General features: G+C 37.9%; 1 protein-coding gene across 1 annotated transcript in view; it reads right to left on the bottom strand.

Moving 5' to 3' along the window:
• DCC (DCC netrin 1 receptor) overlaps window positions 1–15,146 on the bottom strand; it is a 1,105,239-nt gene that overhangs the window by 147,780 nt on the left and 942,313 nt on the right. The window contains exons 17-18 of the mRNA XM_061130661.1: window positions 10,764–10,996; window positions 3,747–3,885 (exon numbers count right to left, since the gene is read on the bottom strand). Of these exons, the coding sequence (XP_060986644.1) occupies window positions 3,747–3,885; window positions 10,764–10,996 (372 nt within the window). The remainder of the gene's footprint in view (window positions 1–3,746; window positions 3,886–10,763; window positions 10,997–15,146) is intronic.

Here is a 15,146-nt window from a genome sequence, read left to right as displayed (position 1 = left end):
TTTACTTGATCAGTGTGTCCAACTGTTTCACAACTGCATGGTCTATAGTCCACCAGGCTCCTCTGTCCATGGGATTTCCCAGGCAAGACTACTGGAGTCAGTTGCCATTTCCTTCCCCAGGAGGGTCTTCCTGACCCAGGGATCAAATGCATGTCTCCTGCATTGGCAGGCAGATTCTTTATTGCTGAGCCACTGGGGAAGCCCAGGAAGGTAATAGATAACCAAAAGTTAGAGTATTATACCAAACATGTGACCAAAGTATTGGACCTTCAGCTTCAGCATCAGTCCTTCCAATGAACACTCAGGACTGATCTCCTTTAGGATGGACTGGTTGGATCTCCTTGCAGTCCAAGGGACTCTCAAGAGTCTTCTCCAACACCACAGTTCAAAAGCATCAGTTCTTCAGTACTCAGCTTTGTTTATGGGCCAACTCTCAAATTCATACATGACTACAAGAAAAACCATAGCTTTGACTAGATGGACCTTTGTCAGCAAAGTAATGTGTCTGCTTTTTAATGTGCTGTCTAGGCTTGTCATAGCTTTTCTTCCAAGGAGCAAGTGTCTTTTAATTTCGTGGCTGCAGTCACCATAGGATGATGGGAAAGATTGAAGGCAGGAGAAGAAGGGGATGACAGAGGATGAGATGGTTGGATGGCATCACCGACTTGATGGACCAGTAAGCTCTAGGAGCTGGTGATGGACAGGGAGGCCTGGCGTGCTGCAGTCCATGGGGTTGCAAAGAGTTGGACATGATTGAGCAACTGAACTGAACTGAAACCAAATATCATAAGACATTTTCCGATTTTGGAGTTAATTAAAACACTTGTTTTTCTAACTAACCTGTTTTTTCTTAACTGTGTTAAAATTAAAACTGATGCTTATTTAGAAAACAAATGGTGATGATTAGATTGCTTCACTGAATCTAGGTTGATATTCAAAAAATATAAAGTGATTCCAGCTTAAACTAGCAAAATAATACACTGAAGAGCTGGTTATTAAAAAAACAACAACAACAAAAAAACAAACCTAATGATTAATCTATTTCAGGTGCTGAGAAAAGTTTTCTTTTTCCTCAAGCCATGTGACTATTGGTAAATAGAGATTCTGGTATTAGAATCAATGCCTTAGATGTTTAGAATTATCATACAAACTGCACATTGTTCCCTCATACTTATTTAAAGCATAAATAAAATAAATTTATTTTATAAATTGTATTTAAGGTTTTTTTTCATTTATTTTTATTAGTTAGAGACACGTGCATTTAACTTTATTTGGCTGCACTGGGTTTTAGTTGCGGCTGGCAGGATCTTCTCTGCGTCACGGGGGATCTTTCGTTGTGCTGCAGGAACTCTCTGCAGGGGGTGGGGGCGTCAGGCTGAGTAGTTGGGGCACGTGGGCTTAGTTGCTCCTGGCAGGTAGGATCTTAGTTCCCGACCAGTAACGGAAGAGCCACCCCCTGCATTGTAAGGCGGATTCTTAACCCCTTAAAAAATAAGGAGTAGTAATTTCTTCATTCATTTTTCCCCATCATAAACATAAACACACACCAACATCTTGGGCATGTGTGTTTGGACTGCTCAGATGCTACCCTCTGCTCCTGCATTTAGAGAAACACGTGGCTTCTTCCTTTGGGGGACAAGGTCTCCTCTCTGCCACGTGAGCTGGGAGCGGCATCAAATAGGAGTTCCCGGCCTCCCTCTCACTCTCTGGAGCTGTGTGATTCTCTCTTCTGGGAAACTGAGTGTTGACAGAAGAGAGGAAAACACACGGAGCCAAACCACTGTAACTGTAACGTCTTGCAGGGAGAGTTCAATAGTTCCTCATCTCTAACGCCTGGGGATGCTGCTGCTTCTGTCCCTTGCCAAGACTTCATTATTTAAGCTATCCTTCCAATTATTTTTATTTTACCTAAATTAACTAGAGTAAAATTAAGGATTTATCACCTGGACAGAAAGCACGTTTCATTTCAAGAATTTGTCGGCTGCCATTATCCTTATTATGAGCAATTTCAGCACAAGTGCATAATATGTGGCCCCATAGAGTCTTTGCATTATTACAGAATTAGAAGCAAACTTCAGAGCTATTTCATTCACCTCATTTTCTTCTCACAGTTATAAAATGTGCAGACACTTGCGAATTACTTCTTGCTTCTCATCATCACCCACGAATCTTATCCATGGGCTATTTACACCTTTGTCCAGATCATTATCTGTTTTGACAATCACCCTTTCTGCCAGTCACATTTCTAAAAGTTAATATCTTTCTCTCAGCTATGGGTCTCAACACTGACGTCCTTAACAAGGCTAGGAAGTTCAGGAGAAATCAGTAGGGTTCATTTATCAAGTCACATGTTGTTATGCGTTTATGTTTATGATGGGGAAAAATGAATAAGGAAATTACTACTCCTTTTCTTTCACTCAGGGAGGACCAAAGACCTTACTGGTTTACATTTAACTCCTTTCATCTCCTTTTAGGTTAAAAGAAAGAGCATGACTTTTATTCATCCCATAATGTATAACTCTCCCTGAGAAGCTAAGAACACTGGCATCCTGGGCAGATTTCTAGGAGAATGATTTTATATATGTAAACACGTAAAATAGAAGAAGAAGGTGTTGAAATTAAACAAATAGGAAAAACTTCTTACAGAAAGAAGTGCCCCCAGAATTGTTAAAATATTCCCAGTGAACTCAGAGTTAGGGTAGTAATCTGAAATTAAAATTAGAGCTGCCATGCTATGGGACAAATTCAAAAGGAAAAAGAAATTCAACTTACTCAGATAAAAGTTTTACTACTATATGCTTTAAAATTTGGAAATGTGTGGTACGGTTTATCCCCAAATATGATGTAATAATACCAGGAAAGCAATTAAAAAGTATGTTAAACCCTGTTTCCTTCAGATGTTGGATCTCTGTGAACTATAATTGCAAAGTGCACTGCAAGTCTGCTAAGGTTATAAACTCAACGTTTATGACCCACAGTAAATGTGACTGGAGAAATTTACAGTGAACTGCATTCACTCTTGATTTGAACTATTGCAAGATGCATGAAAGTTTTCCATTGTGTTGCCTTATTTCCAAACAGTGAACATGACTCCCTAGAAATTTCTTCACAGTCAACTGTGTGTGTGTGTGTGTGTGTGTGTGTGTGTGTGTGTGTGTCTTAGTTGCTCAGTCATGTCAATTTTTTGCAGCCTCACGGACTGTAACCTGCCATGCTCCTCTGTCCATGGAATTCTCCAGGCAAGAATACTGGAGTGTGTAGCTATTCCCTTCTCCAGGGGATCTTCCTGACCCAGGGATCTCCTGCATCACAGGCAGATTCTTTTACTGTCTGAGCCGCTAGGGAAGCCCATAAGGTAAGCATCTACAAGCCTACAGCTGTAATGTAATTTTTCATTTTGCATCTAATCCCTTTCCAAAAAAGTAAACATTACAATGTCTGCTGATCAAGGACACACATGCATTGGACAGAGAGAAAAATGCCTTTACTTCAATGTATTGAACAGCAGACTTATTTTCAGAAATCCTCAATTAGTGTACAAATTAAAACCAGATTACTTATTCCACCAGGGACTCATTTTCTTCTTATCTAGAGTAGGAAGAACAGTATTTGATATAAAAGTGCTACGAATGACATTATACATGATTAACTGTAATTTAGACATCATAGTGCACACACGTTCCGGATTCCTCGGAACCTAGAAAACCCCAGCGGCCAGCAGCCAGTGGAGAGGCTTCTTCACGTACCTGCCTCGTAGGTGGTGGCGTGTGCAGTCATGCTCCAGGTACTGGGCCTCCTGTTTTTCGTGACCATGACGGAGAACTCATACATCGTGTTTGGTTTGAGGCCCGTCGCCGTGTAACTCAGGGACGTTGTGTCTTCTGACTACACAAGTGGGAAAGAAGAAGAGAGAGAAAAAAATGAACTCTGTCAACTTGGTAAATCAAGACACAAAGGAAGACGATCCAAAGCAACAAAAAAGGAATTTATTCCCAAACAGCAGAAGACCCTGGACAAAGCACTGACTTTATTTCCTTTCTGTCCTAGTTTACACTGGCTGATTGTACATCTAAAACATAATCGATAAAATCAGGTGTTATGTTGTTCAAAGGGGCAGATAGCTGATAAATTTTCCCAAGTGAGGCAATAACCACAGAGACAGGACCAATTCCACTTTCTTCTGTCAGTTCCATTTGTAAGGTTATCTGCACTGACTGGAACTTCAACTTATTTCTAATAATTGAGAACTTTTTTCAGAGGCTTTAATGTTTTATATATTTCACATAAATTATTGTGATTATTTTCCATAGGTAATAAAATGAATTTTTACATATCTAATGCTTATGATTTTTTAAAAAAGGCTTTATGATACAGACTTTTACTGATGCCAGGATCTATATAGCTATTATAAAGAAAATGGACAACAATAATATTGTGCCAAGTGTTTTTCTTTCTTTATGAACAGATCACATTAAACACAGACTGAAGTATGGTCATTGGAGCAGTTAATCAGGAAGAGAACAATAAATCAGATAAATATTAAATGATTACATTAGTGTTAATATTTTTCATCTTCTGAATACATTGTTTGCCTTTTAAACAACAGGTTAAGTATATTTTAGTAGAAAGTAAATTCTTTCTCTGTATTGCTTACTCAATAGATCAAAATTATAACAAAGAAACAGGTTAATCTCCCAGGTTAATGTGTATTTTCCATATGATAAGGCAAATTTAAAACTACTTATGCCTCTTATAAATTTCAATTTATGATTGCTATTTGGTCCTTGATCTTCTTCCAAGGTTATACATTTACTTTTAGGTTTATTACATTTGTTGTATTTCTATGTCTAGAAAAATCAAGGAAAACATTTTGTCTCCACCTATGTCGTAACTATCTCCTCCCTAGCTGCCCCAGTATATCTTTCTTATTCTACTATGAATCCTTCTTAGATTATAGCTATGAAAATCCTACATTTCATTATAAAACCAAATAAATATTTAACTGTACTGATAACATTTCGACATGTGCCCATCCATCCTATTAAAGTGATGGCCTCATAAACATTTATCAGAAGCTCCTCTTTAAAAAAGTCATAAAAATGTGAGCCCTAAATAAATGCAAAAATACTTTATAGACTCAGAAAGATGGAACCCCATAAAAAAAAAAAACATGAAATGGGCAGCTAGTATCTGACGTACTGATATATAACTTCCAATCTTGCCCTCCTTCCCTGTCATGATACCACTAAGTCTTCAAAGTAGACAGATGGGGAGAAATGGGCCAGTGAGATATAGTTTGGCTAAGAGGGAAGGACAGACTTTAATAAAACTTTTCTCTTTGAATGTAGACACAACTGGCATTTGGGAGACAACCAAGCAATATTGTCCTTGCTTGTATTCCTAAATGATACACTTGCATCATTTAAGTACCATGAATTCATTGAATTTTCTCAGGAACTTTATGGAAGGTTACTGCTCATCATAAATCATTAGCCTGGAAGTACCCTGGAAAGTCATGGCTGTGTGTGTGTGTGTGTGTGTGTGTGTGTGTGTGTGTGTGCGTGTGTGTGCACGCGCGCATGAGGGAGACAGAACACAGAATACACAGGTACTACCTCTCTAAGCCTCGGTTTCCTCATTTATAGCATAGAAATAACCATAGCACTGACCTTAACGGTACTAATTAAAGTGCAAAAGTAAAATATATTATCTGGCTCAGAGTAGGTACTAAACAAATGTTAGCTACAATATTTTATGCATTGTCTAGTATGAAATATAGTCACTGTATATGTCATATATATACACATACCTACATATATATATGGAATTTTATGCACATGACAAATTGTCCATTGAGCTGTAAGAATTTTGAGGACTGATACTGAATCTTGCATAACTTCGTATCTCCTGTAATACCCATGCTGTAATCAATAGTCAGTGAATGCATTTTGAAAGGAATTTTATGTAAAATATCAAATGAGCAATCACTTTAGTAGAAAATAAATTATATAAAAATTCTCTATTTGATAAGGAAGGTCAATATAAAGTTTTGGGCAATCAAAATATGAATGTCTGGCCTGATGTGGGACTAAACGAAGTAGAAAGTATTCCTGTGGGGCGTGGTCTGGATAATGCCATCAGGTCATCTGAGTTCCGGCTCTAGTTTGATGGGGAATTTCATCAAGTTGCACAACCTACCCATAAAGGTCTCTACATACATACATAGCTGTAAAGAATCTTACTTATCCTTTTTATAGTAGGTGCCAACACCCCAATCACATAGATGAGAAAAATGAGGTTGAACAAATTAAGTAACAGGACAAGATGCAGCAAAGCCAGCTTGTAAGCCCTGCTCATTTCACTCTATGTATGCATTTCCCCCTCTGTACACTGTGCATTCTCTGCCTAGCTTATAAAGCTATAGTGGAGAGTGAGATGAAGTAAATAGATGATAGTGGGCGTGAAAAGTTCAAAATGCAAAACCAAACCATTCTATTCCTATTCTTTATAAAATGTATTGTATGTCCATTCTGGATTGACCAGATATGGTCTGTATTTATCTTGCTCTCCAACTGAACTAACTCTCCCCCTCTAACCCTCCTTCCCAGGGTATGGGTGCAGAGTGTGTATGTGTGAGAAAGGTGATGAAATGTTAGTGCTTGAAAGCCTTATTGGGTCAAAGAAGGTGATGAGGAGAGAAACAGTGACAAGATTATTTTTATGCTCATACTTCAATCCATAAGTGAAATCTGTCTTTCCTTACAGAGGATGATTTTTGGTTGGATCTCTTTTGTAGGTATTCTTAGCGAAGCTCAATAATTCTGTCCGTTCTATTAACAATTCAACTAAAAAAAAAAATACTGCTTCTGGAAATTTTGGAGCTCAAATCATTCTGCAGAGATCAGTGTCCCTTAGAACATTTCACACACTGGCAAGGTACCCATGGCCATTCTGTGAAACGGATGTATCCACACAGTACAGTAAAATTTTTAAAGTAGTCCTTTAAACTTAGAATTGGGTAATCTGTATATAAAGAGATTTTTTAAAAAGTGTTCTCTTATGTTTCATTTATTGTCTTATCTGATAATGTTATCTTTATTTATGGTTCTGCTGTGTCTTAAATCTGATACTGTAAGAAGATGGATAGGACACTTATTTCGATGATACTATTTGGACTAGGCTGGAGAGTTTCTCCAAGTATCTGACCTTGCAGGGAGGCTGAACCAAAGGAAACTGCTTTTCAATTGGTTTCAACTAAAATCTGATTTACTATGAAATGTGAATTTTACGCCCTTTAAAGGTTGAATAAAACTAGAAGCAGAACTAGCATGACTACCGGAAAAAAAAGAGGCAGACTTATAAAATTATTGGTGGATTTTGCTTTAACTCCAGGGTTTTTAGAGTCAGAAATTTCCAAAGGACATTTTAATCGCCGCCCCCCCCCCCCCCCCCCCCCCCCGCCACAACAACATTGGCTTGAGGCTGGATTAAGCACAATGGCAGTTCAGTGGAAAGAGCATTGGATAAAGTATCAGGAGATCCAAATTCTCCTTGAAAGCTATCCCAGTAAAGTGGTGCGGAGGAGGGATACAGGGGAGTATACAGATTCTGGAATGCCAGGGTCAAACTACTGGTCCCTCCGTTGCTGGGTAACATTTGGGCTCCTTGTTTCTCTTCTAGTTTTATTGAGATATAATCAACATACAGCACTGTGTAAGCTTAAGATGTACAAGTTAATGATTTGACTTACATACATCATAAAGTGGTGACCACTAAACAGTAAGTTTAGTGAATACCCACTCTCATATAGATACAAAATTAAATAAAGAGAAACAATATAGTTTGATTGTGATTAGAACTCTTAGGATTTACTGTAACAACTTTCATATATAACACCAATCAGTGTTAATTGTATTTATAATATTGTACATTACATCCCTAGTACTTATAACTGGAAGTTTGTTCCTTTTGACTGCCCTCCCCTCCCCGCTTATGCTCTTATTTTTAAAGCTACCTTCTTCATCCTAAATGGGCTTTGCTTGTGGCTGACATGGTAGAGTCTGCCTGCAAATGTAGGAGACCTGGGTTTGATCCCTGGGTCGGGAAGATTCCCTGGAGAAGGGAATGGCTACCCACTCCAATATTCTTTTTTTTTTTTACTTAACTTTTTTATTCTCTGCTGAGAATCACAAAATGATTTTGGAGTTACTGGGCCAATTTCTTACTTAGCCAAGAACATTTTTATATTTTCTAAATTTTAAAATAATGAACATGTCTTTTTTTCTAAAGAAAAAAAAGTGTTTAGAAGAAAGGAAAGGCATTACAATGGCATAAGTATAATAAATGACAGAAGGACCCATCCTGGTTGAGGCGAGGGTAGGAAATGTGCACACTGCTGGTCATGCACCTTTGACAATCTTTGGAGGAGCTCGCTGTCTCAGCCTGAAGAAGAATGGATGTGAAAGCACATTTAAAAGCCACTCCTGACACTGATGTGATCTTCTGAGACTCAGCTCTGATCTTTCCCTTCGGAAAGGTCAAAACTGAGGTCAAAACTTCCCTTTGGAAGATGGGTCTCTTTTTTTAAAAAAAAATTATTTAATTGTAGGGTAATTACTTTACAGTGTTGTGGTGGTTTCTGCCACACATGGACGTGAATCAGCCACGGGTGCACACGTGCTCCCCGCCCTGAACGCCCTGCACCTCCCTCCCCACCCCATCCCTCGGGGCTGTCCCAGAGCGCCGGCTTTGAGTGCCCCGCTTCATGCATCGAATTGGTCATTTGTTCTACAATGGTAATGTACATGCTTCAGTGCTGTTCTCTCAAATCATCCCACTCTCGCCTTCTCCCACAGAGTCCAAAAGTCTGTTTTTACATCTGTGTCTCTTTTGCTGTCTTGCATATAATGTCATTGTTACCGTCTTTCTAAATTCTATATATATGCATTAATATATTGTATTGGCATTTCTCTTTTTGACTTAACTTCACTCTGTATAATGGGCTCCAGTTTCATCCATCTCATTAGAACTGATTCAAATGTGTTCTATTTTATAGCTGAGTAGTATTCCATGGTGTATATGTACCACAGCTTCCTTATCCATTCGCCTGCTGATGGGCATCTAGGTTGCTTCCATGTCTTGGCTATTATAAACAGTGCTGTGATGAACATTGGGGTACACGTGTCTCTTTCAATTCTGGTTTCCTGGGTGTGTATGCCCAGCAGTGGGATTGCGAGGTCATATGGCAGTTCTATTTCCGGTTTTTTGCGGAATCTCCACACTGTTCTCCATAGTGGCTGTACTAGTTTGCATTCCTACCAACAGTGTAAGAGGGTTCCCTTTTCTCCACACCCTCTCCAGCATTTATTGTTTGTAGATTTTTTGATGGCAGCCATTCTGACTGGCATGAGATGATAACTTATTGTGGTTTTGATTTGCATTTCCTAATACTGAATGATGTTGAGCATCTTTTCATGTGTTTATTAGCCATCTGTATGTCTTCTTTGGAGAAACCCACTCCAGTATTCTTGCCTGCAGAATTCCGTGGCCAGAGGAACTTGGTGGGCTACAGTTCATGGGGTTGCAAAGAGTCGGACACAACTGAACAACTAACTCTTTTTCACCTTAAACAGTCATCTTGTGAATATTTTAAATATGTTTTCATATATTACTTCACTTGAATAAATTATGAATTCTGTAAAGTACTCCACGGAGCTGAGTGTATTACACATTTCAAAATTGTAAGTAACAATGTTAAGTATGTGAAAGTGAAAGTGTTAATCACTCATTCATGTCCAACAATTTGCAACCCCATGGACTATAACTTGCCAGGCTCCTCTGTCCATGGAATTCTCCAGGCAAGAACACTGGAGTAACAACTAAAAGACGTTAAATGTCCTCTATGATCTAGCACAGTCCTAAGTAAATGGTGGGCACTTAACAATTACTTGATCTCATTTTACTCTACATTTGTATATTGTTATATACACTATACTAATGTGGCAGGCTTAGGAGGTAATGTTAGAGTATATAAATGAATATTTGTTGGAGTTGCTTTGGCTGACTGATAGAGATGTGAATGGATGACAATGTCTCAAATGTGTATCTCTAAGGCGCTCCTGGGTGTGTGTGTGTGTGTGTGAGTGTGTGTGTGTGTGATGACTCAATGAGAGGACAGGGATAAGGGAGCTGGTCTAATTCATATTAGTTAAAGGGGAGGGTGCACCGTGCATTTTCTTTACCACATGAGGGCCTTTCAAGGCTAAATGAGGAAACAGATGTTAATGACTCGAGGTGTGTTCACCACCTAAGGATAGTATAAAAAAACTTCATGTATTGCTTCTCATATTCACTATAAGGGTCTCTGTGTACAACGTTAATATGCATGACTGTGGTATAAACCTAGATTCCAAATGAAAAGAAAAACATCAAAATCTATCCAGGAAAGGAACGCAGAGCTCTGCTATTTTCCAAAGAAAATGACATTCCCTTGTACAGAATTACATTATTTATACAAACCCAACATCTGGTGGAATTCAAATACCATTTCGCAGCTCTTGATGCTTTCCTACCTCGTCTTAGAACTGTTTCCTAAGACACAATGACTCCCATGCCAGTTTTAGGTACTGAGTTTCAAAATGCTTTGTTTTCCATCTCGTGTCATGGCAGCAACATAACTCATGGCAGTCCAGGAGGTGTTTAAAACAATGGATTAAACGAATGACAGCTCAAGTTAAACTTCATACCATCAGTTAGAACGTCACCTTGTATTTTGCGTTCGCAGAAAAGCTGGTCCTCCACCGGACAGTGTAAAGTCGCACTTCGGACGTCTTTTGGTTCTTGGGGACAGAGTTGTCTGCCCAGCTGACCCTCACGGCATCGTGGGTGAGAGCCACAGCCTGCACACCTACTGGGGGGAGCATGGGGGTGGAGACATCTGGGACCGAGGTGGGGAAGTCATCAAGCAAAGGATAATAATCAACCGGGTCAGTGGGATCTGGGTTTACAAACCCGACCAATGAAGCAAACGAATAAATACATAAACGAAAGTTAAAAAAATAAACATCAGTGGCAACACATCACAATGAGTTAAATGCATGGCAATAATGATGAAAGGGAACATGAGAAGAACAGAAAAAATTATAATTAATTCAATCGGAAAACTCATTAGAAACAGTATTGCTAGATTACAAAGGTAACTGATTGTTTTCCATCATTTCCTTATTTCCTTAGAATGCTTCTATAAATTTGGCTGTTGCTTCTTGTTATACATTTTAAAAGTCCACTTTTTTTTTTTGGAATGTTGCACATTACCTCGTTAAAAATCCAGTATAGAATTCATCAGTTTTATAACTAGAAAGATACATCAAAATAAGATTCTAAGGATTGTCTATTTCATTTCCTCCTGCAAAAGAAGTAAATGCCTACCTGATACCTGTTGTATTATTTATTTGTTTTTCTCCTTCTCTAACTTGAATTTGGTATCTTTAATGCTTTTATTATTGCTTAGGTTTTATCTGCATAAATATTGTGTAGGTAGCAAACAAACAAAGGATGATGAGCAGAGGGCCCTGAGATCCACAGCAATTTAAGGCTATGACTGCACGATGTCAGACCAAGTCCACACTGGGTCAATGATGTGATAATTAGGTTTTACATGGTACATGGTGTGGTTAGATTGAAATCCCTAGAGAAAGTGTAGAATTGTCCATTTTACCCACATTCTCACAGAGTATGTTATTTGTGGCATCCCTATATTCTATGTTCCTTGTTCTACAATTTTAAATTCCAAGGAAAGACTTCATATCATTGGGCAGAGAGACAGAATGAACTCTGTATGGACTGATGAGATTCACGATGAGATACACACATGCTTTAATCCATAACACAATCAGAATCTGAACAGTGATGTCTGTGGTTTCACAAAATTCTCCAGAAAAACCTTGTACTGTTTTGATGCTATGGATGTCAGAATCAGGGGAGTTTATTTTGTGACTGGAGAGAGTCCAATACTGAGCCTTATATTCATTACCAAAGGTGTTTAAATTTGTTAAAATTTTCTTTTAAATCATACGACATGTGTTCCCACTAACAAAAAATGAGATAAGCTCTTAGACTGGCCATATAATGGCATTTGGGGAGATGAGGCCTACCACCATATAGAGTATCTGAAACAGTAAACATACTGAGGTTATATTTGTAAATATAGTATAGAGACTATGGGTTGATTTTCAAGATTACTTCACTTTGTTCGCTGAATTTTAAAAGTCTACTTCCTACTCATCACTGTTTTCTAATGAATTATTTAGTAGTTTACTGGGCTGTGGTCTTTGGAGCAAAATATAAAATCTGAAAAGAAAAACAGAACAAAAGGAAGACCGAAAAAAAAAAAAAAAAGAGAGAGAGAGAGAAATGTGTGTTTAAAATTTAATGACAGAGCCCAGGCTTTTCATATTTCCTTTGATGTGTCTTCTTATTAAGGGCTCCTTTAAACCCGAATGGATTTGTGAGATGATGTAGGGGCAGCTGAAGACACTGCAGCCTCTAGGAGGATCCCAATCAGTCATCAGGCTGGTACAGCAGTGGAACATTCTGGCAAAACTAAAGCAGGGGCTATCTTCACTTGACTTATTTCTATTCTTAGCTGACTTAATGAAGAATGTTACACACAGCGCAGGACCACTCTCAATCACAAACTCTTTGTAGATCAACTTGTATTCATGTTATCCTATCTGTTGTTTCTTTGCTTAATCTAGTTTTGTTGAAAAACTATACTAACTTTATCGTTTTTCATAGATACCCCATATAAGGTTTTCAAAAGTAGTGATTTTACTTTAAGCAACAGTAATAATTCTGCTATTTCTGGCTTTTAGAAAATTATGTTTTTCATAAACTTCTTGTTGAGTTTCTCAGAGTCTTGGTTCCAGAATGCATCCATAAATTTCAAGCAATGCTGTTTTTTGATATATACCTATGAACTTATGTAATTCAAAAATTTCTACCCCGGCCAAGTTTTTCTTGCTTATTTTGGAGGAATTTTTTTTTTTTTTTTCCAGGCATGGCTTGACATTCTATTTGCCACTTCTTCCATAGTTGTGCTAATGCAATAGCCATAGTTACATGGACAATTTGACTTTAAATTAATTAAAATTAAATACAATTAAAGAGTCACTTATTGTGTTGCACTAGCCAATTTCAGATGTTCAACAGCCACACGAGCCTTGTGTGTGCGATACTGGATAGCACAGGCACAGCAGGTATTTCCAACAAAGCAGAACTTAGTAGGTAGCAAGCACTGCTCTAAATACATGCTACATATATTGCTAATTATCTTTCTCTCTCAGGTCAGAAACTGAGTAGTTGAATTCAATAAATTATTTTGCTGCCAAAGAACTCTGTTTATGGTTTTTTTTCTTAACCATTTGCAGTGGTGATATTCAAAACAGTGGGGGAAAAAAGACAAAAACACAACATATAGCTTTAAACCTTTTGCTAAAAAGAGAAACCAATTCAATTCCTAATAGTTGTTTTGGTAAGAACATATAAGTGTTTTAGTCAATATACTAAAGCTCAAAACAAGTTTTTAAAAATAATACAATTTTATATCTGGATTGTACTTCATTTAGACATTTACAAAACAATTGAAAATACAAATTCAAACAATACATATCTCATTATTCGCCTGTTCTCATCCCATCTCCAGGCTCAAAATGTCTTATTCTTGCAACAATATGAAATAAAATTGCAAAAAAAAAAAAAAAAAGTGCAGCAAAAGAAGTACACTCTTAACCTGTGCTTTTGACCTAGTGAAACTTTCCTTGGTTGTAATGCTGATATGTTCAGGATGGGATGCGGTCCAGAGTGGATCAGCATCTATGAACACATCCATGTGGGAAACACCATAGCTGGACACTCCAGCCTGATGCATTTACTGCCTCTGAGCTTTATTATTATTATTATTACTTTATGTTCGTCTCTTCCAGGGCTGCTCATGGGAGTACTGTGCAGAGGCTCAGAGACCTAAAATGTCTTCTAAGTATCCCTAAGACACCCTTACTGTGATAGTTTCCTGCTGAACCTAAACCTTTGATTCTGTTTATTTGTTTTTTGTTCTCTGTGGTGTGTGAAAACACAACAAAATAAGTCTGCCACATCTGGGCAGGGATGTGGAAAGAGTTGGTTTTGTTCATCCTCTCCAAGCCCTTACTGACTTTTCCTCAATCAGAAAATCCCTCATATGCTTTTCAATTCTCAGTGTTATTTCATTTCTCAGATCCATTAGGATTAGTCATAGCAGGAAAAAAATGGTCTTATGGATCACTGGTATTCTAGAAACCACTCTGGGGATGCCATATGTTAAGGATTAAAGAAGGACAACAAATGTTAAGGGAAAAGAAGTTAATAACACCTCAAACAGTTTTCTGAGCAATTTATCTTCAAGTTATCTGAACTCTATCTCTATCATAACTAGTTTCTGCTCAAAAATGGATTTTGGGGGTCATCTTTGTGTTCTTTCCTTGTGGTCTTTAGTTTTGGTAAAAAAACTATGAGTTCTAAAAGACTGATCATGGTACAATTTTGTTTGACCTGATCATGAGCTCAAATTCATATCAAGGACATTTTAAACCATCTTTTACCCTAGGTAGGAAAGAGCTGACTTAATGAATAAGCATTATGGGAAGCACTGGCTCAGCCAAAGTGGTTGCTGTTGCTCAAAGGAATTTTGAAAGAATAAGAGAATAAGAGGAAGCAAAAGTCCCAGACACTGTTCACCATGTTATCTCATGGTTTCCATTCTGGCCTCTATTTGCCTCATATCTCTATATTTAGACACAACACTTTTAACAGTAAATGTTCTTTACGGTAATAGTTATTATTTACCCGTTTTGGGGAGTCAGAGTCCCTCTGGTAATGCAGTGCAAGATATATAATGTCTCCATGGATAAATTAACATACTGACAGGCACCCAAGCTTTTGCATACCACTTCAGACAGCACAAATGTTAAAACCAGCAGCCAAAGATTCAAGGAGACTCTGGAATAATATCCATGGTTTAAAAGGAAATTTGGTGGAAATCAATAAAGTGATGGTATGCTGTGAAAACCATCACATAACAACTGCAAATCTGGTTTACAACTGTATACTCT

The sequence above is a fragment of the Dama dama genome, chromosome 27, assembly GCF_033118175.1.
Source record: "Dama dama isolate Ldn47 chromosome 27, ASM3311817v1, whole genome shotgun sequence".
Classification (NCBI taxonomy): Eukaryota; Metazoa; Chordata; class Mammalia; order Artiodactyla; family Cervidae; genus Dama; species Dama dama.
Note: the sequence above shows the minus strand (reverse complement) of the source record. Positions and strands in the feature narration are given on the sequence as shown.